The sequence below is a fragment of the Falco cherrug genome, chromosome 3 (genome assembly GCF_023634085.1).
Source record: "Falco cherrug isolate bFalChe1 chromosome 3, bFalChe1.pri, whole genome shotgun sequence".
In the NCBI taxonomy this organism is placed as follows: Eukaryota; Metazoa; Chordata; class Aves; order Falconiformes; family Falconidae; genus Falco; species Falco cherrug.
The window spans coordinates 55541886-55567139 of NC_073699.1; the positions used below are offsets into that span (position 1 = coordinate 55541886).

Below are 25254 nucleotides of genomic sequence, written 5' to 3' on the forward strand. Positions count from 1 at the left end.
CTCCCCGAGCAGCTGCTTCTTTTAGGGAGAAGGTATAGACTCTGGATGCAGCCCTGGAGTACGTAGGTACATTTATCTGCAACGGTGCTGGCAGGCCACACCTCTAGCGGCAGGGATGAAGTGGTCCAAGGTATTTGGATCAGTCGCTGGAATGAATGAAGCTTTGTACAGAGGAGAACTGGTCTGTCACCTCTGTCCCTTGCCAAAAGGTGAAACTCCCTTTGTGTGCTTGCTTTCCTGTGAAGTACAGGTAAATTCATGTTGTCTCTGCTACCTGAGGTTTGATAGAGGTAAGAGACAACGAGTGACCTATTTTCCAGGTTTAAAAGAAAGTAAATGAAACTGTCCTCGGGGCAGCAGAAGCAAAGACTTCTGTATCAGCTGTAGTGTTGTAGGCAGGGCTGCCAGACTGCTGAAGGTTCTTCAGATCTGGCAGCCGCTTTCCCAAGGACTGCTCATCTTTTTAATAGGGTTTTGGTTTTTTGGTTTTTTTGTTTGTTTTTTTTTTAAAGTGTCCACAATGACTGCAGCAGAAGGAGTTATGCTTCCTTCTGGTCACTCCTAAATCAATTTTATTGCTAGTTTGAGTAGAAGCTGGTGCAGAACAGACCAGCTTCTGGTGGAGAAAGTAGCCTGAAATGCCAGGTATCCAGTCCGCTCCTCTCGTAGGATGCCATTAAAGCAGCACAGCAGGTCTGTTGACCTTTGATCTGATGTCCTGCGTTTAAACACTGCGTCCTCCAGCATGGTTAGGGGATGTTTTTGCCTGCTGCATCCTGGGGTAAACACCCTGTGATTATACAGTGTCAGGTGGGCAGTGGTGTGCTGTGCGGTAATTGAGAGCAGCTTTCAAATCCAGTTTTGCTTGTAAACTAAATGGCTGCTTTTACCAAGCGAGGATCGAATCAGCACATCTGAAGACCATAGAAGTCATCTGTTTCCATTGTGAAACCCAAAGTGGCTAGTGGAAGTGTATGTGTTTGGGACTAGTGAATCTGGGCTGGACCCCCAAGTTATGTGTAGAATTTTTATTTTTTTTTAATAGTGCAATGGGTTGGAAATACACCAAAGATCCTGCTTGTATTAAGGGCTTAAGTCCGATCCTGTGTTAGCCACATTTACCACTTGCTTTACCAAAGCAGATGGGATGTGTACAGCAAGAAACGGGTAAGCAGTGCAGAACAGAGCTTCACTTGCAGGACTTGATTGTAGTAAATGAAAACATTTGGGCTGGCCTCAGCACTGCTTTCCCAAAGAAGCAAGAGGCTGAGTTAATCTCCCATAAAGAGTACAAATTTATAGGATATCTTGGGGGAGGTATTAAACTTTTGTCTGCAGTTTCAAGGCTTAGGGGAATCTCCAGAGGAAGTTTATAAGGATTTGAGAAGATACGTCCTGTCTCTGTCAACTTGACCTATTCCAGGTTTTGGACTCACCTTTACTGCTGTAATGGTATAAGCACAGGTCCTCGTTTGACTCCTCCCTTACCCCTAAATCCTTTTTCTCCAGGTAATTAGACATTTTTCTTATGGCCTCAGTGGCCAGTTTCTGAGGAAGGTATGGTTAATGCTGTTCTGCTGAAGTCAGTTGTGCTCTGCAGACTCAGCTACTGGGCACTGGGATTCTCAAAGTGTCTTCAAGCTCTTGTCCCAGGGCATTCTTAACTGTCCTGCATCTCCAGGTAGGCAGCTCTCTCCATCCAGCACAAATACCTTGCTTCCTTCAACCCCTTGCCTTGCATTTGGTTCTCTGCACCTGTGGCATTTGTTCTAGGTCCTGATCAGCTCTGATGAAATCCCAGCAAGGCTCATTTTACCGAGGAAATGCAGCGACGATCTCTCCAGCACTTGCAGTGCTGAGCGGGTGTACAAGCTCAGCAGCGCCAGCATCAAGAAGAGGAGGAGGCTGTGAGTAGCCAACATGCAGGATGTGGAGCAAGGGACCCCCGTCTCTAGGGGCTGGATCGGTGCTCCACCCCGGGGCCAGTGCCTCTGTGGGCCAAGGAGGATGTAGCAGTTAAAATTGTCCTGCAGGTAAGTGCTCCCATCACCACTGCTGTAGCCACTCTAGTGTGACAGGAGGTCCATTACCACCTTTGTAGTCTTGATCTGTGTGTGGACTATTGCAGGATACAGAAGACAGCCTAGCACTGTTCCTGGCACTTCCAGGAAAGGGTGTCAGCCAGGTTTTAGCCAAGGTTCTTTTTCATGATGGCCTATACCTTACAAACTGACTACAATGGACCCCTCTGCGTACCTCTGCCTCTCTCAGGCAGCCTTGTGGCACCTGCCTTTCTAAAATACGTTGCTGCATGTGGTTCTGCAAATAGCAGAGTGCTGCAAGCATGGCACTTGTGGTGGGTGTAGTTAGCAGCTGCTTGGGATTACTAGTAGGTCTTCTGCTGTGCTTGACTGCCTCAGCATCTCAAGAACACCTTCCTACTTCTCAAGCTCTCAGTTGTATTTGACTGTCTTGCATAGGATTATTTGTCCTTCTGTCACATATTGACAGGCATTCAGGATTTAAAATGAAGCTTTTCCTCCAGAGGTCTAACATAATAATTGTAGTACTACTGCTGAGTCTCAGAGGACCTGGTGTCTTGGCTTACTGTGGCACTGCATTGCAGCTGATAGTGTTTTGGGCCTGTTTCTCATATGGCACTCAAACACAATTGTTTTGGAGTTTTCCTTTATAAACATAATTCGTAATGTTTGGAGTCAGTAATCCTAAAGCTTGCAGCTGCAAGGGAAAGAGCAGTCGGATTATATTGATGAAAGGCAAAACATGACAGTGCATCAGCATGTTTTCACTGGGGAAAATGATGTGCTATTTCTTTGTTTTGCAGACCCAGTGGCACCAGCACCGCCATGTCCTCAGAGAGATATTGGCCATCGGTGTATGGGTGAAGAAGCAGAAGAAAGGGCACGGATGTGCTCACATGTAAAGACCTTTTGCCAAAGATCTCAGCAACTTCTTTGTGCTTCTGGGCCCTTCAGAGCAAAGGAGAAGAGAAGGCATCACAAAGGCACGCATGTCTCAAGAGACCAAAATGCAGCTTGCATGCTCCATGTTGTGCACATGGTCATCTTCAACCACCTTGAAGGGCTCTGAGGGGCCAGCACAATGTGGTGTCATCTGTGGATGGAGCATACCACAGCCATAGCCAGAGAATTTGGTGTGAGGATATCACCAGCCCATAGAGCTGCCAGGATTTTCCCCTTCCAGCAGGACGAGCACCTGGGCTTCCTGGACATGTAGCTCTGTACCTCTGCCTGCTTGCTGCACCTTCCAGAAGTGCTGTTTGTACTGTACTGGTGTTGTTTATGTGGAATAAACACTTTCTCCAGCCTCTTTGTTGTGGCGACTGTTTTTGCTGAATTGAAAAAAAGCAGGGGGTACTTGTTTAAGCATTGTGGTGAGACATGATCGTGATTATTTTTTTAATCTTTAATGAAACGTTTGTTTTGAAAAAGTGCATCCTCAAAATGGGGACACTTCTATGGGAGCCAAACCTTAGAGTAGTCCTAATGTTCCTGGTTTGGATGCGGGACTTGAACTGGGCTTGCCTGTATCCCGCAAGCACCCCTAAGCATCAGTCTGCTGTTTATTTCAGTCGGGTGCGTAGCTCTCCGTGACACTTGAGTGATTCTGCTTTGTACTGAAGGGAAAGGGATTTGTCTCCAACTTCTGAAGTTTTTTCACTGTTTGGATTCATGCCCCATCTAGTGGGATGTATGTGGTCAGAGGAGACTTCTCTGCTGGAGGTGGCTGATGAGGGTGTGCTAACTGCTGTTGCTAGCTGTTCCTGGGCACCAAGGTTTTGTGAGAAGAAACATCTCCCTCATGGCTTTCTGTTGTGAAAAAAAGATAAGGAATACAGAGAGATTTTATGCTTTAGAATGAACAACTGCATGATTATTGTTTCTAATGTCTCAACTAGGTAAGACAAGCTTGTCCTCCCCTCCCCTCCAAAAGTCCAGGAGAGTGTGAAATATGTAACTTGGAGTTTCTCAGCAGTAATAATTGCTTGGACAGTGACAGGGAGCACCTGGTTTGTTTGGAATTTGATACAAAGGGTAGAGCTACAGCATACTGAGTAGCGCATATATATCTATATATACATATATACATACATCTATATCTATATCTATATCTATATATATACTCCTGCTTGAGCTGGACTGGCTGACAGGGAAGATGTTGGCTATAATAACCCTAGCCAGCAATGTCTTGACCTGCAACCTAAAATGATCCCCACAGTCCAGTGAATCAAATAGATGTTTTGTACTTGAACATTGGTCCTCCTGTGAGCGAGATGGGGTTGTCTTGTAGTGACGTGGTTTTGTCAGGGTTTCTGGCTTAAGAAGGGAACTGAAATGACTTTACTCAAGACCGCAGGGCTTGCCTAGAGCAGAAAACGAGAAGCAGGTTCAGATATACTGGGAAGGCCTAGGCCTATAAGCTGCCTGTTGTTGAAAGGCTCCTTCAAATAGCAGCAGCAAAGTGGAGGAGCCCCGAACTTCTCCAACAGAGCTGTGTTTCTGTGTGCTGAACGAAAACTGAAGTTTTATGTGACCTAAATGCCTTGAACTTGCCTAGAGCACAGATGTTAGCACTTTAGAGTATGTAATCTCCGTAATGCATTCATTCTGATTGGAACTCAGAACTCACGGAGTTTTTTAGAAGTTATTGGGGGAAAAAAAAGTATCATTGAATACTAATAATGATATTTTTTACGGAGTATTTGAATTATTTTGGTGCACAGGAACTGTTGTAAAACCTGGGATTTCCTGTTCCTATTTAATTTTTTGTAGGGTAAACATTAAAAAGTTTGAGAAGAAAAGGTACCGAGTGAAAAATGGGCTGTTGACAGATTAGGAAGGTCACTGCCAATCCAGCCTGTGCTTTGTATCCCACTTGTGAATGAAGTTGGTGCAGTTCCTGAGGCAGACAGCCACCTCTGTGATCTCCTGCGTGGGAACAGCCATGGCTGAGCTATAAACTCTGGGTGCAAGTCTCACCTGCCTGACACCAAGCACACCATGCTTTTGGAGAGCTTTTTGATTCTTCTTGTTGTCAGCTGTTCTAGATAGCTTGCTGGATCCCATTGAGTTCGGTTTCTATGACTCCTTTCTTTCCTCCAATTGTTTTGAAGGATTTATATTTGTAATCACTTCAGGTAGTAGAAGCTTAATATACCAGCAGTGCCTTGTTCTGACCACGTTTTACCTACTTGTTCACCTCCATGTTTGCAATAATCCAACACAAGCCGTGTATTTCTGCAGAGAGGCTATTTGCCCCCGTGTTGTTCTTTCCATAGCTGAACCAACAGAGTGATTTAACTAATGCAGTGATTTAACTCTGATCTGTTAAATGTCTGAGTGGTCTTAATGCCATACACACTGGATGGTGATCTGTGCTGTGGCTGCGCTAGTGGGTTGTGACACATAAAAGAAACTGGGTTTTTTAAGCACCTGGTTCTCTGAATCCTATTTCTGCTTTAATTTCTCTGGGGCAGCTGCAGTAGAAATACCATTGCCTAATTTTAAAGTGGTCTCTAAAACAGTAGTGAATTGGTTTAATCCGGGGAAATGTGCTTTGTGAGCTAAGGCTGGAGCAAGGTTAGCATTACTGTATTTAATATCTAAACATGGAGCAGATGGGCATCGTTCCTTAAGGCACAATAAATACAGGTAACTTGAAGGGGAAATGTTGAAAAAGAGGAAGGTGAAATAAGATAGCAAAAGGTTCTGTTAGAAAGTGTTTATTTCCTGGGAGTTTTAGTAGGTAAACTGTGTAAATGGCAGCTTGGTTACACCTCGTTTTTGGAAACTGGTTTCCTTTTCTTATGTTTGTTGGGGGGTTTTGTGGTTTTTTTTTTTTTTCCCTTGTAAAATGCCCATGGTCCTTTGACCTGTCTCCCATCCTGGCAGTGATGTTTATACTACACATTCTTCTACCGTTTCATGCAGCCGGCACTATCACAGCTATGCTGAATGAGGTCCCAGCCTAACTACAATATTAACCCTGCAAATCTGTTCATTTTCTCCTGAGCAGCCCCAGGCAGAGTATACAGGAGAATGTGTCCAATTGAAAAACTATTACAGACTCGGTGGTGCTGCAGTGTGCTAAATTGCAACAGGGCTGTGTTTTTCTGCCAGAGAGGATTCGGCTAGGGGAGGAGGTGGTGTCTGTCTCATACTAGTTGCAGATTTTTTTGTTTCAGTCTCAGCCTTCTTTGATGATTTTTTCCCCCTCCCGAAGTGTTTGTCTGCTTTTAAGCACTGAAATGTGTTGCCTTCCTCACACCTGCTGCTGTCCTCCCGCTGATCGTCCAATGCATTTTTTCCCACCCCTTTGGTTTGCGTCACTCCTTGCATTCTTACTTCCACCTTTCCAGATACAGTTTTTAATTTTTTCTTCATTATTTTACTAAATTTCATACTGCAGATCAGTAGCATCTTGGGTGGTGGTTGTACCACATAGCATTTATAGCAGACATTAGTTTTGCATAGCGTGTGTACCTTATTTTGTCTGGACTTGTCTTCATTGTGCTGCAGGCACCTCCTCAAGCAATTGTAGTGATTAAGCGTGGTATTTCTGCAGATTTATATTAACTTCTGCTTAAAAAGAAAACGAAGTAACCCAACCCTCCCCACCCCCAACGTCTAAACTAGATGTTTTTCTTCATCCTCTTCATTTTTATCAGGATTTGACCTAAACTTGCTTTTGTGTATGAAGGAAAATTAGTTAAGTACCTTGTGGTTTATAGATGCCTTTTGTTACACGTTACTTGGATTTATTGTGCAACATTGGCCCGTAAATCATTTCAGTTAGACGTTTACCTGGCTTGTGTTGCCTTTAAGGTTTGAGTCTTTTAACAGCCGTGAAAAATGGAGAAATTATGTTTTTGGCAGCGGAGGACTTTGCTGGTCCGAATACTGGGTAACATTGTTTCACGGCCACGCTGTGCTTCTGTAAGGTTTTCTGCCTGGCTCTGTGGAGATGTTTACAAGGAATCCATTACCTTTTGCAGCTGAAAGACGTGTCGAAAGAACAAAGAGAGTTTTGTGATGAAGTGTATCTGACTTCTAGCTGCTTTGCTTACCTTTTAAATGTAAAAACTGGTAATTTGCAAGGGCTTTTAGTTCTCAGGGCATCCCTGTAAGATTCCACCCCGTGTGGAGCTTTCCTTCAGTCGAAAGCGGGGTTGTCTCAAAACCGCTCTGAAATGCATTTCTATTTTAATCCCCCACTTTGAATGCAGCCTGCCTTACTGGCTCCAGCGGATCGCCCTGCCCTGCCCCACCCACCGCGCGCGCAGGCTGCGTCTGCTGCTCGCTGGCGTTACATCTCTCCCTTTGTGACTAAAAGTTGGTTTCATCAGCAAAGCATCGGCTCCCGCTCTGCTCTCCGAGCTCGCCTGCCTGGGGAAGTCGCTCAGACCTGCAGCCTATGCGGGGCACGCGGGGGCATCTGTCGCCATACGTATAACTTTTAAATGGAAAATGTCTTTCTCAAAGGCTGTCGATGTCCAGTGGTCTGCAGTCCATGAGCAGTTGACTAGTCCAGGTGTTTCTGCTTCTGTTTCCGTGCTATGTGAATTGGGAATTCGAGAGAAGAGTGTGCAGGATGGAGGAGTTGAGGGTTTGTATTTCTGTTCTGGCTGTACGGCAGTGATGGAGGGCTTGGGAAGGAACAGAAAGTCTACCTGGGGCCGTCTTAACTAAGGAAAACAGGAACTGTTCTTGAGCTTTCTGTCTGCAGCTCTTTCTGTCAGAGCCTTTATCAGCTCTTAAATTCAAGAATGACCTTTTTGTTTGGTATGGATTGTCTGTCACAAGCAGTGTTCAGGAGGAACTTGCTTTATTGCACATGATTTCTACTTTGTGGTTTTTATCACTGCATTTTGCCCCACTTATTTAAATAGTAGCCAGTTAAGACTCTCAGAGCTGGATTGATTTGAAAAACTTGCCAAATATTTGTCTGTGCTTTACTAAGATAAAAGTCATAATCTGAGGCTTGTGAGATGGTGCTGTTGACTCAAGACTTTGGGTTTCTGTGAGGTTTTTAAGGAGATCATTAACCCAGGTCTATCTCTTCACAGGACAGTCGGCCCAATATGTCAAGACCTCTCATCACTAGATCCCCTGCATCTCCATTGAACAATCAAGGCATCCCCACTCCAGCACAGCTCACAAAATCCAACGCACCAGTTCACATTGATGTGGGTGGGCACATGTATACCAGCAGCTTGGCCACGCTTACAAAATACCCCGATTCCAGGTAACTTTACAAAGCTTCTTCTGCATGTCTTCGGCAACTCCTTCCATTTCATGCTTGGACGTCCTGGGGCTGTCTTAGAATGATAAATTTAGTTCCTTTTGTTTCAAAATCAAATTAGGCTTCTTTGTTTGTAGGAGGTTAGACTGAGTTTCCTTTCCCTGCTTCGCTATATTTCAGACAGATGGAACTTCTGTAAATCCCTGTGTGTATGGGCTAAACCAAAGTTGATAGTAAAGAGCACTTACTTTCTGCCACCTAGAATTGTGGGTTTATGCCAGGGCACGCATCCTGTGGTTTATTACATTCAAAAACTGTAGCCATACTGCATTTAAGTCCCAAGGTGGGGGTGTTGGGGTATTTGTTTTGTTTCTTTTGGAGCAGTAAGGGCTCTCCTGTACTGTCAACAGGTAATCTCGGATATGTCACTTGAGGTGAAGGCAAGGTTGAATGTAACAAAATATAGGACAGCATAAACTGAACACTTTTTATAGAATCTTAGGATATTTCAAATAATTAGGCTTTTAACTCTGACCTTCTGAATGAAGCATTCATCACTGTGATAGCTTACTGATATTAAGCAGTTAGAAAACTTCTGCATGCATGGGCAAATAGTGTATGTAGAGCGGGTGCAATAAGAGTGCAGCTTTGAAAAAACAACAGTGCATTGAACACAGTGTGTGCAGGAATTACATGGTGGTGATGACAGATAAGTACTGTAGTGATGCTGTAATTCTAAGAGCTGGTTATCAGTTAGCAGGTGTTGATTGTGTCCGCAGTGTTAGTCTGTACCTTGTCCTTCGCCACCCAGTCCTGCTCTAGAGGTAAGGTAGTGTTATCTTTGTGGTCTTTACACCATTTGAGGGGGCAGTTTTGCATTTCTGGATCCCGCAGCTCTGACTTGCCCTTCCAAAGAGTACCAGGCACACTTCATGGGATGTGATTTTGTCCTAAGCATGGTTTCACTAGCACTACTGCCTCTGCAGCATTGCCTGTGTAGGTTTAGGTGGGACTGGAGTAGTGCTTCTGACACTAGGAGCTGAGAGGGCTAGAGGAAGGGAACAGTAGATAAAAGTGTATGAAAGAGAAAGAGCTGGGCACATGGCCTTTCTTATGACAACCTTCTCAAGGAAGGCCAGGCAGAGGGAACTAATAGAGGAGTGCCAAAGCACAGGCCTGCCAGGAGAGATTGAAGAAGTTTCTGGAAAAGCTTGAACTGTTCTTTGAAAACCAAATCTATCGTTTTGGGGAATTTTTTTTAGCACCTGTTTGTGTTCAGCTACTAGGAGTTGTGATTACTTAGCTTTTTTTTTCAGTAGTTGGAGTAGTGATGGTGTCTGAAACTGTTGTGTATGCAGTATGAGAGGCTGCTGCTGTTAATACATGCAGCTTCTGTTTTCATGTTAAATTCACTGGACAGAATATTACTTTAAGTGAAGAAATGCTAAAATGTCTTTCATAAGTGTGTATGGCGGCAGTGGAATTTAAGTTTAATGTATTCTATGTTCAATTGAGCCATTGTAGCACTTGAAAGTGGAAGCTATGCCTGTAGTATCAAAGCCTGTTTAATAAATTAAACATTTTAAAGCTCTTCAAACATAATTTAAAGAAAATCCAAACTCTGAATTATAGTCATTCTGTTTCAAGTTGTTCTGACATGCGTTTGTGTTTCAGTTCTGACAGTAAGTGTCTTTTGAACCCCTTGATGAGTGAATATTTCCAGCATAGCTGTTAGAACCTGGAATTCCCAGCCACTTCCAGAACTTGATAGTTTTAGGTGGTTTTTTTTTAACATTAGCAGCTTCAAAAGAGCAATTATTAAACTCCTTTGGATGTCAAGACAATGGCATGAAGCTATAATGCAATCACGATGCAGTCATTTGGATTTTGTCTGTGAAATTTTTACCTTAACATTTTTTTTCCAAGCGGAGAGTGTGTGTGCACGTGTGTACATCTATATCTATATCTATATCTATATCTATATCTATATCTATATCTATATCTATATATATATGGTGAGCACTGGGTACAAATTATCCAGTAATATTTGGACCTTAACACAAATTGTTCTTTGGGACCTGACGCAGTCAGTCCATGTCTACGGTCTAACTTTGTTAATTAAGCCAAGGTTTTGGTCGACATTGCTTGAATGTTTCTTTTTCTGCCAATATCATGTGTGTGAATGACATGAAATCTAAGGCAGGGTCTCATTGATATCTTTGGGCCAGCTGAAGACTCCTGAGGCTTACTGCCATACAAAGTACTGTCTATGAAAAATAAGGTCTTGATTATCTTGCCTGAAAGAGCACTGCTCCAGGGATGAGTCAAGGCATAGGTTGCAGGCTCCAGCATCTAACAGGTTGAGACATGAAAGTCATTAGGTTTCTGACTCGTATTACATGTAGTCTAAGGGCTAGAAGCCTAAAATGAACCTTTCATCTGTGGGCCAGGTACCAGAGTCATCTTTCTTTGTGAGATTGAAAGGGTGATATCCAAACCAGCAGCTCTGGAGTCACTGTGACTTGCTGCTGTGAAGGAGACCTATCCTGATAGAGCAGTCTCAGCTTTGAAGCAAGTGTACTCTTTCTTCTCTTTTTGGGTTTAATAGCACCTCATCTTGCACCTCTCTATTTTCTCCTTCCTGAACAGTAGAGTAGGAATTGGAAAGAGTACTTTAAAAAAGGGTTCCTTAAATTATATCAGGTAAAGACTTGTAGCTTGCAGGGCTCATTTCCCATAATTCTTTTGTTAGATCCCTCCGCCTGGTCTGTGCCTTGATATGTAACGTGCCTACTGACACATATCTATTTATTCCTCCAAAGAAACCTAGGTGCAGCTATAAAAGTGCCTGGCTACTGATGCTGGGTCCCTGCCTTTTGCTATGGAAACACCACTGAGAGCTTCTCTCAAATGCTCTTGTGACTGAAGGAATCAGAGCCTGTCTGTGTTTTGGCCAAAGGCTGACACAGTGAAGCAATCCCAACAGACAAGCAGTTTATCTAACAGATGCTTTGAATTGACTATTCCTAGAATTTTAAATTCTGAAGCTGAAATAATGCTGAACCCCTCCCTCCCCCAATTAATTTAAAAATCTACTAGCATAGAAATCAAAGGAGCCCAGTTATATTCCAGACCAGGGAGAAGCTACTGTTTTCACAAGGAAGATCCCGTGTTATTTTATGTCATCAACAGGCTTCAGGTTCTTCCAAGACACCAATGAGACCATGCCTCAGACATGATCTCATGCAGCTGAATAATACAATTTGCCAGACTTAGGCTTCAAGAAGAGGCAATTTCAATCAGTATATCTACCAAGAAGAACTAATGTAAGGTCAGTCTGCTGAAAGAAATAGTAATTTTCTTTAAATGCCTGAAGAGAGGGCAGGTGTCCTTCTGTGCAGCTGTCGAAGACCGTAGACCTTGATGCATACACCCATATACAGATAATTCCTCCTGATTTTGAGTTGCTGACTGACGGTTATTCATATGTCCATGTGAATGGACCAAACAAATAATTTCTATTCTGTGAAGTCTTATGGTTTTGGAATTTGTTCTGTTTTGAACTAGGTCATGACCTCCTCTTCTCAACAGCCTTTAGTTTAAGTTACCAGATTTGCAGGATGATGCTTGCCAACAGTTACCTGTTAAAGATTTGGGTGCACTATTTTTTTTTTATTTATTTTGGTTTTGCAAGTGAAGATTTTAAAAAGTAGGTTTGCTTTCCACTGCCCAGAAAAAAACTCAATTTTTTTATTCCAGGGAAGACAGATACAAGATGAGGGTCTGCTAAAGGAGCCTTTCTCCCCAAGAGCTGAGGCACATGCATGCTGTCCCATTGTTCCCTATGGTCACCAGAGAGTCTGAGGAAAATGGGTTGAGGTTTTAGCATTTATGATTATGAGTAGAGGAGGCGCAGGCCTGTTAGTTCTGATATTTGAACCTCAGCAGCCTACTCTTCTTCTTGCAGTGCATTATCATCTTGCAGTAGGATGGAACCCTTTGCTTGGGGTCGGCATTCCTACATCTCTCAGCCTTAATGCTGTCTGTATGGCATCTACCGAAAATTATTGTGCACCAGGCTAAGGCAACCTCAACTGACTATCAGAACTAAATGGGAAGATGTTTAACTTTGATCATATGAGCATCAGCTGTCTGATATCTCTGATATCAGCAATATCAGCAGTGTCGTCTATCTCATACGCTCAAAGCATCTGGATCATTAATAAGTTCTGTCCAAGTCATCTGGTACAAATATTTGCATAACCCCATGGTATTTGATTGCCACATCCTGTATTCCCACCACAGAATGGGAAAATTTCATTAAAACCCTTGTACTTCTTTGTGGACCCTTTTGGAGATATCTGTGTTGCTATCTTACATCTTGAGTTACTCCCTGCATATGAAGATGGATTCTTTTTACATGGTATTTCACAATACTTCCAGATTTCTGCCCAGGGCTGTTTCAGGTTTTCATATGAACCAATCCATTCATGTCCCAGTTTTCTTACCCAATCTTCGCCCTCAGCCCTCAGGGAAATTAAATTTCACACACTTGGATCCAGTTAGGACACTGGTATTTTTTGGTTGGTAAGGGTTTCCTTTGTATCAAGAGCACAGAATTACTTAGGAGAGTGCCCAGAGTGTCCTTGGCTTTTTTTGACAGTTTGTGAGCGAGACTTACCCTTCATGGGTTACGTAGGTAGATCTCCAAGGACATGCTATGAATTAGGCAGGTTAGGACTGTTCACCTGTTTCAGAGTTTTGGCATTTTGTGGTCTGCAGACTGTCCTCAGTTCCAAAATAAGACACCAACGTGGCCCTTAGTTCAAACTTGTGCATGTTGCCACACCATGCTGGAGACTTCTGGTTCGGTAGGAGATGGGTTGTGATTAGGGTGTTCTGTGCTTTGCATAGGGCTCCCTTTGTAACATCTCCACTAGAGCAGCTCCATTGCAAGTTTCGTACTCACCTTGGATAGTATCTCTCAAACTGCTGTAAGTGATGCCAATTGTTTAAAGAAATAAATCCACAGTTTTCTAACTAATGACCATTTGGGGATTTATTAATTTTTTTTTTTTTTTAAGGAAAGACTGACAGAGTGGGTGTCAACTGTATCTTTATGTCCCCTCTCCTTGTTTGGATTCATTTTTCTGAAATGTACATCTCTACCCGTAGAGGTATTTGGTGAGCTTTCTAGAGTAGCAACATCAAAGCCTGATGAGGTGGTAGGTCTTAAATCACTGCGACACTACAGTAGTTAGACTACAGTAGGCTTGCACCTTCTGAGAAGAAACATTGGTTGCAAGTTGTAAAGAGCAGTCTTCCTTGGGAGTTTTCAGTATTGCTGTATACTAGCTTCGTCTTCTGCGTTAGCATGAATGATCCAGATTGCAGATTTTTAATACTTTTTAACGTTCTGGCAGAGGAGGAAAAGGCAAAAGAGGTTGGCAGAGGCTCAGTTTAGTCTTCATTACCTATTGGCTTGCTTATCTAGTTATTCACCTTTTATATTTTGTCATTTGATTGCTGCATGGTCGTGTGGCAAGGGTGAGGGAGGGCTTGGGACAGGGAAATACACCGACTGTCTTACTGCTGTGCTGTGACCCAAGATAACTGATTTAACTTTGAACTTTGGTTGCTTCCTACCAAGGTTAACAAAAAAACAATTTGTACAATGCTTTGGGATGATGATTGAAATTTTAAAAGATTACTATCTTTAAGCATAAATATTTGTAGATGCCAGTAACTGAGACAGAAACAGTTGATTGTGTTGGTAATCATCAGTAACTCGTATGTAAAAGTAAAAAATGAAATGTTGATTCATAAGGACCAGACTCAACGCAGTTAGGCATTACAGTTGTTTTGGCTGATGTAACCACATATACAAACTTGGGAGAAAAATAGAAACAACTGTGAGTGACAGTGTCCTTTACGTCTATTTCAAGAAATGCAGAGAATTTACACAACTGGTATTGAAAAGAGAAATACTTTGTAACACACATCTGTCAATAAAGAGCAATAAAGGTATTTTCTGGTCCTGGCTGAACCAAGATTAATTGTATCTCTTAAGTGTGTATATTGAACTTAGGGTATATATTGACCTCATTTTGCCTCAATTAATGATCACCACACGTCAGTCATCACTGTTGCCTCAGTAGAAGTGAGTATTTTCTGAATCTTAGTCCTGTAATGTGTCTGACTTGCAAGGTCAGCAAGTCATTGCTGTTGCTTGTGGCTGGTGACTAGGTGAAAGAAATAGCACGATCAGATTAGCAGGTTCTCACATCATGTGGTCAGTAACTGGTGGTGAGTCATCACTGAAAGGGGCCACAGAGTTGATGTCTTCCTGTTCCGAATGTCAGTGAAAGTGCTTTTGTGTATTATTTATTTGGAGGATCAAAACCAGTGTTTTGTACTTGTTCAATGCTTTTATACTCGAATGTGTAAAATGACAGCACAATCAAGATAGTGGGTTGTTAGGGTACCCTGCACATACGCAGACCCAGAGAAAGTAGATGTGCAGACTTGATATCACAGGGGTTCATGCCATGCGTAATTATGTCTGCATGGCTGTGACTGTATAGATGGAAACACTCAAGGGATTAAATGTCTACATTCAGGAGTGTTACAAAGCTAAAGGCTTCAGCTCCTTATTTCTGAGTCTAGTAGTCCTCTGAAGTAACAAATGTTTTTCTTGAGGGGAAAGAAAATCCTTGTCATCAGTATGTCTCACAGATCCCTTTCCCAGTAGGTTTATGTGAGGTTATGTGGGCTGGATCAACCTGTAAGTTAGGAAGAGGGAAGTTGTCAAGAACTAGTTGAAGGGTCTGTGCTCTAAGAAATTCTTATATTGCAAAGGCTGCATGATGCCAGCTCCGTGGATGGAAATTTGTCAATGAGAAAGTTTGGTGGTGTAGTGTTTGCACTTTTCTACCCAGTAGCACGGCTGCTTAAACCAGGCTGAAGGCATCCAAGCAGTATTTCTCATTCTAACTGACCAATACTTGGGAAGGAAAAAAGGAGTGCTGAGTCTGTGGATCTTGCTGATCTGATAAGGAAAAGCCCATTAGAAACTGCGGTGGTGCTGAAGTATTCTGCTTTGAACCATAGTCCTGAGGTTCAGTGGTTTGTTTTGCCTTTTGCTGTACTCGGTCATTGCACTCAGGAACCTGTCTATGTTAGCACTGGGTTCTTGTCCTGCTCCCACATAAATTCTTTGTACTTCATTGGTCTTTCATAAATTGCAATGTAGCTGCTAAGCAAATTGGCATCTAGTACGGACATAATTGCAGAAGTAAACATTTGGCTTCCAGTTTTACCGTCAACACCCGGCCATCTCTTGGGTGTGTTTGGAGCTTTAGGATATAGATTCCAATTTCTGGCTTACTTCTTTCTGGTAATGATCAGCCTTCTGGCTGGGTTTCACATATACAAGCCTGCTTGCCATTTGGGGATATATTTGCAAAGGTTGCATAGGAAAGGGTGAAAACTGCTTAGGACCCAATGATTATCTGCACTCATTTTAATGCAAATACTGCATAAATGCTGTGTTGGCCCAGGAACATCACCAGTTCCTGTTACATGGGCATTTCCTCTAACTTAACTGGTCTGCATTTTATTCAAATGTCATCACCATACAACTGTCATCTGGCAAGCCTTATTTCTCCTTTGTCTTTTGTTCTCAATCATTCTTTCCTCTTAGTCTACAACTCTCAGGATGTTGCTGTCTCATTGACTCCCACCCTTCAGTGTCTTTCTTCTGGCCCCTTTCCACTCTGAGCATTGACCCTACTTCCATCATCTGAATTCCCTCATTGTTTTGTCTTCATTTCTTTTTCATCTACACTTTTCTGTCTCTCTTGGAAGGAGTCAGAGCTCACAAAGGTCACAAGTGATCAAAGATCCAGGCACATTGCTTGCTTGCTTGTTCTCTTCTCCCCACACATCCTTGGTTTCTGGCTGCTGTTAATGGTGAGCTTTCTTTAAATAGTTAAGCAGCCAGCGTATTTTATAGATATCTCAGATGATGCTTTCACCCTTAGAGACATGGGTTGAAAGGATGCTCTAAGACTCATTGATATTGATCTCTTTCATTGAGTCGAGTCTTTGAATCAGTAATGAAGTAAACTATTTCCAGCTGTGATGTGTATATTAGCTTGGGTCTGTAGGACTCTTACAGCACAGTTGTCTCTGTATCTCATTTGGACAGTTTTCTAGGCATTTTAAGGGAACTTTCTGCCTGCTTCAGGGAACTGAGGCTCCTGCAACAGTTTGAAAGCATTTAATCTGAGCTCATAGCTACTTCTCATGGCACACTTTGTAGAGACACACTTTTAGGAAAGCAGTGGGCTCACAGTCACCTTCCCACCCAGTATTTCCACTGTGTAGTGCTATGTGCATAGACACTTGGGCTAGCTCGGGTGCTCAGAGCAATATAGCGCAGCACTCCACCTGGACTCGTTTGTCCTGCTTCTAGCTAACTCAGCTGTGCTGCTTCTGGTACCCAAGCTAATTACTGAAGACTGATCTTTTATATTTCTACACACCACTGCATTTTGCAGAACAGGCACTCTGTAAAGGAGAGCAACACTGGCAATTCAGTTTCTGTGAATCAAAAACTTTCTGTTTGTGAAGGATAAAAAAAGGTGGAAGGGGAGAGTAATAGAAAGATTCAGGGGTTTTGTTCATGAGATGAGATGCTTGAGCATAGCGGTGTGAAATGCAATGGGCTATACTTCAGTACTTCATCAATTTATAAAGATTAATTCTACCTCTTAGACCCCAGTGGGGGTTTCATGTTAAAATGTGACATGCCTATCAGTCAAATGGTAGACGTAATTGTTCTTTAAGTGACCTATTAACATCCTATTCCTTTTTAATTAAAAGTTGTGTTTGTGTTCTCATGCAGGCCATATTTGAACAGTAAAAACTCCTTTCATACAAGGCGTGTTGCAGGCAGAGAGCTGTCACAAACTGTGTGACACACATGTGAAACAGGAGGAGTGATTGAAGTCCCAGTGCAGCAACATGTGGCTTGCCTTCGGCTGCCGCTGACATGGAGGGAGATGGAGGGATAAGCAGCATCTCCCAGGACCACACCCAAACCCTTTGCATTCCTTGCCTAAGAAATGTCTTGTAGTTGCTTATTGTGGCATAGAAAGTTATAATATACAGCATTTGCCATAAGTGTGTCACTTCAGAGCAAATGATGGATTACGTTCTTCCACACCCCAAAAGTTGTCTTTGTGCTGTAATTAAAAAATAAATGTTGCAATGTTGAATTGGAAATATTTTCTTCCATACAATGAATTTGTTTTGTTAGGTTGCCTGGATGTAATTGCAACAATGTCAGTGTATTAAACCCTTGTCACAGGGTAATGGTTTCCTGCCGCTACGCCAGTGCCAAGGACTGCTTTGCTTAACAGCTCTATTGCTGTTTATCAGCAGTAGCGATTATTTTGCTTCTGCAAAACTTTTTTTTTGCTTACTTCGTTCCCTGTGTGCATACTATAAATTACAGTTCTGTGCGAATGCTAACCACAAATCCTAGACAGTAGGAAGCACTGCCATGCCAGAGAGCAGCTCTGCTGGGAGCTGGTTTTAGGTTCACCCAAACTTGTCAGCGATCTGAGGGGGGAAAAAGGTGTTCCAAACCATGAAGGACTGCTGGGCCCTTTCTACCATTGAAAATTGATCCCTCTTAAACAGTTTAGAGGGCCCTCGGGGTCTTACAGCTTACATAAAAAATGAAAGCCCTTCCTGTCTTAGAGCAGCGCAAGTAGTCAATACAAAAGAGAAAAATTATCTTTTAAGTGTATCCCATTGAATCCATTATCTTGAGGGCCCATGTGTGATGCTTCATCAAAGCATCATCGTCTTGGTGATACATAGGAGAGAGGGTGAGGTGGCTTTCAGGGGATTTCAGAGAAAATGCTGCAGTACTGTCAGTGCCACAGGACAGGCTAAATGTGATACAAGCCAGAAAATGAGAGTTGCAGAAAAACTGATCTGTTCCTCCTTATAACAAATTGAATTCATATTTTACATGTTTGAAACAAGCAAATTGTTCAGGAAAAGTTTTCAATGTTTCTTTTGTAAGTATGAAAGTCCCGTTGGACATCTCGCACAGTAATTGCTTTGCTTTTGATCAGAATACGAACTTTCAGATTTTTTCTGCATTACAATGAGAAAGAGAATAAAGGAGGAAAGAAAAATCAGTGCTTGTACCATCAATGCGTTCTAGCCTTGTTTTGGGAGGTAGTGAAAGGACTGGATTGATATATCATGAGTGATTTGGTGTTGAATTTCTGGTTCTTGGGAGCGAGTGTCAGAACTGTTAGTTTTTAAACACTGAATTCTTCAGTCTTTTGCATGCCAGTGCTAATGTTTTGTATGTTTTTCTTAGACTAGCATGAAAGGAAGATCTTTGATTTCTGTTGTTCTGAGTTGGCAGTATTTACTTAACAGCATAGTGGTGTTTGCCAGATCATGTGGTTAGGAGCTGATCTTTTGCTGTCGGTGTTTCCTTACTCCAAATAAGTAAGGATGTTGCTCTTTGACAGATTATATGCAATAAAATGGAGAATAAATCAGATTTGTTGCCAATAACCAGTAATATCGATAATTCAGAAGTGCTATTGAAAAAATGCATTTTTGGGGGGCAAAAGGAAGAATGAAGAAGCACTATTTTTGAATGGAGTGGTGTTGTCAAACACACATCCTTTGGGGTATCTTTCATTTCCTTTGGTGAAAGGTTTGCTTAAATAAACTGAGCAGTAGGCAGTGGGTGTGTGCCTTTGCACAACAACATACACCCAGCTGCTTTGCTGGCCAGGGTGATCCTAAAGGCAGAGCACTGTCAACATTCCTAATGGGTTATTACCCAATAACGCACACCCTCCAGTGTCTTGGGACTACGAAACACTTTTTACCTAGCCTTCCTACATGAATAATGAAGCATTTCAAATATTCATCCAATCACAGTCAGCCTCTCTCTTGACTAAGGGTTGCCAAATGCAATTGGACATACTTCTGACATAGAATTTCAGGCTATAGCTCCGTTGGAAGAGTTTAGTCATATTTCTCAACTTCTGGGAAGAGATGAGATTAACGCCGTGATGGTAATTTCTCCAAGCTCAAAAGCTATTGTTTGTTTTTGCTATTAAATTCTAGTTTACCAGCAATATAATTCTATAGTTTTAGAAAACTGTGTTTTATTTTAAATTTATACTTGTAGTTTGTCACATGAAACGGCTCACATTGTTTGAAACAGTAAGATGATTGGCTTGCTCTCAAAGTGCTGTGGATAAACCTGCACATCACTGAAGTCACCACCAAGCATATGAAATGCAGTTAGCATGTATACTTTTGAAATATGTAGACTGTATTTGTTTTCCTCTTCTAGTTTTTCAAAACATTTTGCTGCCCATCATGATTGTCTCCTGACATGCCAGTGTCTGACTTTTATATAGGTTTTTCTCATGTCTTGCTAGTGTACTCAAAACCAACATCCTCATCCTTTGCAAAATATTAAGGTTTAATTTTACTTTACTAGCTTCTCCTGTGAATAAGTTCCCTTGAATGCTAATCTCCCCTCTGGCCTCCCAAAACCTGATGAAGGTGTGCCATGCTCCTGCTGGTGGAAGTTGCCAGCCCCTCTGCAGTAACGCCGCAGGGAGTCACGCTGGCTCCAGCGTGCTGCCTCAGAGGAAAGCCCCGTGCCAGTGTCCGTCTTTTTGGTGCAAAGGAGATACACAAGTGATGAAGTGGTGGGAAATGTTGTTTTAGGAAGATGTAAGCTGGAGGAATGGTGGCAGGAAAGATGCCTCACTGCTTGTATTTCGCCCACGGAAGACCTAATTTGCGGGAAAGGGAGAGGAGAAAAACTGCTGCTTTTATGTTGCTGAAGCGTATTTGGAGGCTCCACTTTTAGCGGGCATTCTCATTTTCCCAGTTTCTAATATTGCTGTCTTATAAAGCTGGGCCTTGGGCCATGCCTTTCCTACCAGCCTTTTCTTGCTTAGTGGCTGATCGCAGTAAATTCATCAGCAGAGCTACAATTGCACTTTTCCCGCTTCTGCTTCGGATTAATGGTGTAGCTCTCCAAAACTGAATGAATGGATGCTGCTTTCCAGACTGCAGAGGTCTGGTTCCAGGTGTGCATTTAATTCCCTGCTTGGGAAGAAGGAATAAAAGCCTTCATCAGGTTTGTTTCATGCTTCTCTCTTTGGTAGGCTTAACGAAAGGAGGGCTGAAAGGATGCTATTCGAAGTCACTGCTTGTCTGGTATCACTGCAAGACAAAAAGCATTGGTTTAAAAATAGAAACAGCTAGTATGGCTGTAACTTCCAGTTGTGTTTAGCTTCCATGTGGGTCCCTTTATTTCCTATTAAAATGCTAAGTAGTTAAATCAGAGGTGTGAGTCCTTCTTCCTTCCCTTTATTAATGAAGTCCTGGAAACATGACAAACATGAAGGGCCCTAGGAGTGCTGGCGAACGTGTAATAGGCTTCTGTAACATGCAAAAAGCATAAAGCTGGTAGCACAGTTCTCATTCAAAGAAGAAAAATCAGTCATGTTGTTCTTCCAACCTGTCCCCAAGCCTGCAGAAGCTCTGCCTGGGCATGCCAGGCTGTTCCCCATTGGGACAGGTTGGCTGCATCTCTTCTGGGAGCATTTCTTCCAAGAGTCCTTTCTGTTGCTAGGAAGGACTGTGGGAAGGATTCTGTCCTTTGACTTTGCATGCCTGAATATTTTTCTTTGCAACATGGTTCCGCTGAGAAATGTGAGCAGTGATGAGAGCTTTATCAGCTGGAAATTGCAGAGGCTGTGGACAGAACAAAATAAATGGGGTGAGGTCCCCAGAAAACCCAAAAACCATTGTCAGTGAAATCTAGTCCTGATAAAGTTCAAGTTTGTTGTAGTGCATGACTCATTAAATGTACGTCTGAAATGAGGGCACTTCCATCATAACAGAGAGAGTTTATTTTCCTCATTGCCATCCTAATATTATTCTGCTGTAGTAACAACTGTAGTGGTGGAGTGGGTTGGAAGGGTGGATAGTGCAGGGGAGAGCCGGTCCCCCGTGTAAGAAGTGACTCCATACAGTTCAGCCAGCAGGAACGTATTCCTGTCAGCTTTCCCCGCTTCAGAGGTTGAGTGGAAACCCCTTCTTTGTCTTGTCTAAACGTCCGGTGATAATAAATAATAAGCCAGTGATGTGCTCCCAAAATTAGATTTGGAATTTAGTTTTGCCCATTTTCACAGACTCTAAGGAGCAAACGTGTCTTGTCTGACTTTGATCCTGCAAAGAAGCCTGAGCTGCCATCCACAGTCATACACTGGCTGTTTCTGTACCCCTCAGTATTGTTTAGCAGAGGATTTTCCACAAAGATCAACCAGCCCTTGAAGCACAGTGGAGGAATACCCCTTCCTATTGACAGTCTGCAGTGAGGCTTAAGTCTTGGTCAACACTTCTCACTGATCACTGCACATCCGTCACTAACTGCCTTTGCACTACCGATGTAGATGTGGCAGACTACTTCCTTCCTTACAGCAGTGTAAATCATAGAATCATGTAATGATTTGGGTTGGAAGGGACCTTAAATATCATCTAGTTCCAGCCCCCCTGCCATGGGCAGGGACACCTTCCCCTACACCAGGTGGCTCAAAGCCCCGTCCAACCTGGCCCTGAACACTTCCAGGGATGGGGCATCCACAGCTTCTCTGGACAACCAGTTCCTGTGTCTCGCCACCCTCATGGTAAAGATTTTTTTCCTAATAGCTAATCTAAATCTACCCTCTTTTAGTTTAAAGCCATTACCCATATCCTATCACTACATGCCCCTGTAAAGAGTCCCTCTCCAGCTTTCTTGCAGGCCCCCTTTAGGCACTGAAAGGCTGCTGCAAGGTCTTCCCAGAGCCTTCTCTTCTCCAGCCTGAACAACCCCAACTCTCTCAGCCTGTCTGTCCTGGGGACTTATCCCTGCCAGAGATCTTTTAACATCCAAGCAGGTAGGTAGTGGCCAGTGGCAATTAGAGGCAGCAAAGATCCACTTGTGTGGTTGTGCCACTGCTGCCCACTGAGGCTGGAGCTCTGGGTGTGCTGCTGGATGCAGGGATGGAGTAGGGCTTATGGGCAAGCATCTGACAGGGGCAGCTGCAAGCAAATCTCAGTCATCTTGCTGCTTTTCTATTGACTGTATCACTGCAATATCCACGGTCATATCACAAAGACCAATTGTACCTCAGGTGCCTTCTCCCTCCTGTTAAAACCTATCACGAAGTTGGGGTTCAGCAGCAGGTTCTGCCTTCTGCTTCACAACTGGGTCCATTTCACCTCCTGTGATTTTTTTGGTAGGCATCTCATGCTGTACACTGGGGGAAGAAAAGCTGTGTAAAAGTGAGTGGTCAAGGACTGCGCCGTAGGTGTCCGTTACAGGACTGCTTGGTTGATGCAAATAAATACAGACTTCCACTTACATCTATGCCTTGTGGTGGTGCAAGCAAAAGAAAATCAAAAATCTACCAAAACACCTGGATTTTTGCTAAATTAAAATTTTATTGCATTCAGATACAGAGCAAGAAGTATTAAGTAGCTACACAAGTGGAAGGGGTAACGAGAGGTTTTTGTAACATGTTTTATCTTCAGCAAGCACAGAGCAGAGGATAACTTTTTGAAACAGTTTTCTGCCCCTGAAAATGCGTGCATTGGAACTTGCATTATTCTAAAAAACTGCAGTTTTGAAATTTTCAGGCTTTTTCTCACTGAATGGTTAACTTGTTTTCTTCTTGTTGGTAAGGGAGTTGTGGCCTTTTGGCATACATAGCTGTGTTCATCGTTTCTTTGCAGTATGAGTGCAAGCTGTAACTTAATCTCTTGCTATGAGAGTTGTGCAGTAGTACCAGTGTCTGGGGACCAGGGCAGACGCAGTATGGAAAGACCCTTAGGGTATGGCTTTTTTCCCCCTCCTTTTTCATCCAAATGTAGTTAAATTTGTCTCTGTCTTTTTAGAGAAAGTTAAGTGAACTTCAAAGCGAAGTGAACAAAATAATGAAAATGTACAAACTCAAGTAGAATGGGATGCTTCATTATCAACATCTCTCTGCTAGTTTAAAAGCAGTGCTCAGCTTGGTAGGCGACTTCTTGTTTATTAGCAGCCTGGAATTGCCACAGGGGAATTTTGGCTGTTGGGTTGTGCTGGTTTCTACCAAGAAGATCCCAACAGATGTGAGATATATATCCTCACTATTGTAAATCCTCCAGACTGGTGGAGTTATGCTTATTTGACTGTTTCTCCACAGATCATTTCCCACTTGTTTGTCTGCATTCAGAATTTATTAGTTGCCACATGACAGAGCTGTCGTAATTTTTCAGCTGCATGATCACCAGTGCAGTGGTGCACAAGACGTATGTGGAATGAGATCCAGCCCTGTGTAGGTGGGCTGGGCTGCCCTCCATAAGTGTCTGTGGCTGTCCATTGCCTGTAGCTCAGTCCTAGAGTCAGCTCACTTCAACACTCTGCTAAAATACTTGGAAGTTGACTGCCTGCATTTAGGAAATGGGGATCCTGACACACGTGCAGTGTAATACTTCAGACGGCACAAAGAACAGTCAGCTCCTCCATGTGAGGATAACCTGGACTGCAGGATAAAATAGCTCTTAAATTAAAAACATTACAAATTCCTGCACATTTTAGGAGGACTACAAACTGTCGCTCACAATATCAGATCGTATAAATTTGTTATTTTTTATTTAATAAAGCCTGATTTTCTACAGAAATGAATATGTAGGAAGAATAGTGACTTTGTTTAATACATGGATTTTGCTACAGTTAGTGTCTGGTCATTTTGTGACTGGGATATACTTGCCTTAACATGGGCAGCTAGTGCCTATGCACCCTTCCTGCTTGGACCCCTGTGGCTGCTCCAGGAGAGCACAAGTCTTCAGTCACGTCCCTGTGCCATCCCCCAGCCCTTTGGGAGTCCCAGAGATGCCCTAGAGCATCTTGAGTGGCACCAGACACCTGTATTTAGGGAGCTGAATCACATCCTGGCTGTTGTGTATTAAAGGCACCATGATGTAACATCTAGTTTTGTCATGTGGCATTTTTGATTATTTCACTGGCTGCAATTATAGTGTCTGTTTTCACATACATGGATTAATTATTCTTTATGCCACTATTTATGGGGGCTATATTGCTTCTGTATGGTATCTCAGTTCTCCTGCTTTCTTCTCTCTCTCTGCCTCCTCCACAGAAATACATCTGACATACTGTTGGGTTTGGTATGGCTGCAGGGATGATTACACCATGACAACGTCTAATTTAATAAACAATAAAGCCACTGTTTTGTATATGTAAAGTTTTTCAATGGAAATAATGTTATCTGTGTGTTTTTTATCACCCCCACCACCAGCAGAATGTGCAGGTGTGGCTTTGGCATTTCTAACCTGTGCGTTAAGCATTATTTATTGCTCAGAGCCACTGTCTAAGCTGTTTTAGGTGGACTTTCCTGTCCTCTTAACTGATTAGCACACAGGTTTTATATGGACTGATTTGGTTAATGGTGTGATTTTTCTAGTTACTGAAGTGCTTAAATAATTTCAACCTCTAGCATGGAAGCAGTTAAACATGTAAATGTATGGGAATGAGTTATACGGGTATAAACTCATCCCTCTGTGTAGGCACATGTGTGTGTCCACACTAGGGAATCACAGCAAAGTAATCGTAATGTATAGAAGTTAATCAGTGCAAGGGCAGTGTACAGTCCTGTGTTTCTCATGCTAAATTCAGTGCTCATAACAGCTGCATCTTTGTTGCCTCTTTGGTGCCTGGATTGCTGTCTGGATTGCCTTTCTCAAAGAATTTGTAATTTATGATATTAGCCTGGAAGTACCATTTTTGGTCTAGGTGGAGGAATCTGTAGGCAGGTGAGCTAAGTAGTAAAGCTGTCCTGGTTTCAGCTGGGATAG

The 25254-nt window shown here is 42.7% G+C and overlaps 1 protein-coding gene across 7 annotated transcripts in view; it reads left to right on the plus strand.

The window, feature by feature from the left end:
* KCTD1 (potassium channel tetramerization domain containing 1) overlaps positions 1-25254 on the plus strand; it is a 106507-nt gene that overhangs the window by 59784 nt on the left and 21469 nt on the right. For 6 of the 7 annotated variants that reach the window (XM_027797748.2, XM_055705300.1, XM_055705302.1 and 3 more), the window contains exon 2: positions 8108-8286. In XM_027797748.2, the coding sequence (XP_027653549.1) occupies positions 8123-8286 (164 nt within the window). In that variant the 5' untranslated portion in view covers positions 8108-8122. Of the gene's footprint in view, positions 1-6789; positions 7648-8107; positions 8287-25254 lie in introns of those variants that run through there. The other variant, XM_014287190.3, reaches the window with a different exon arrangement.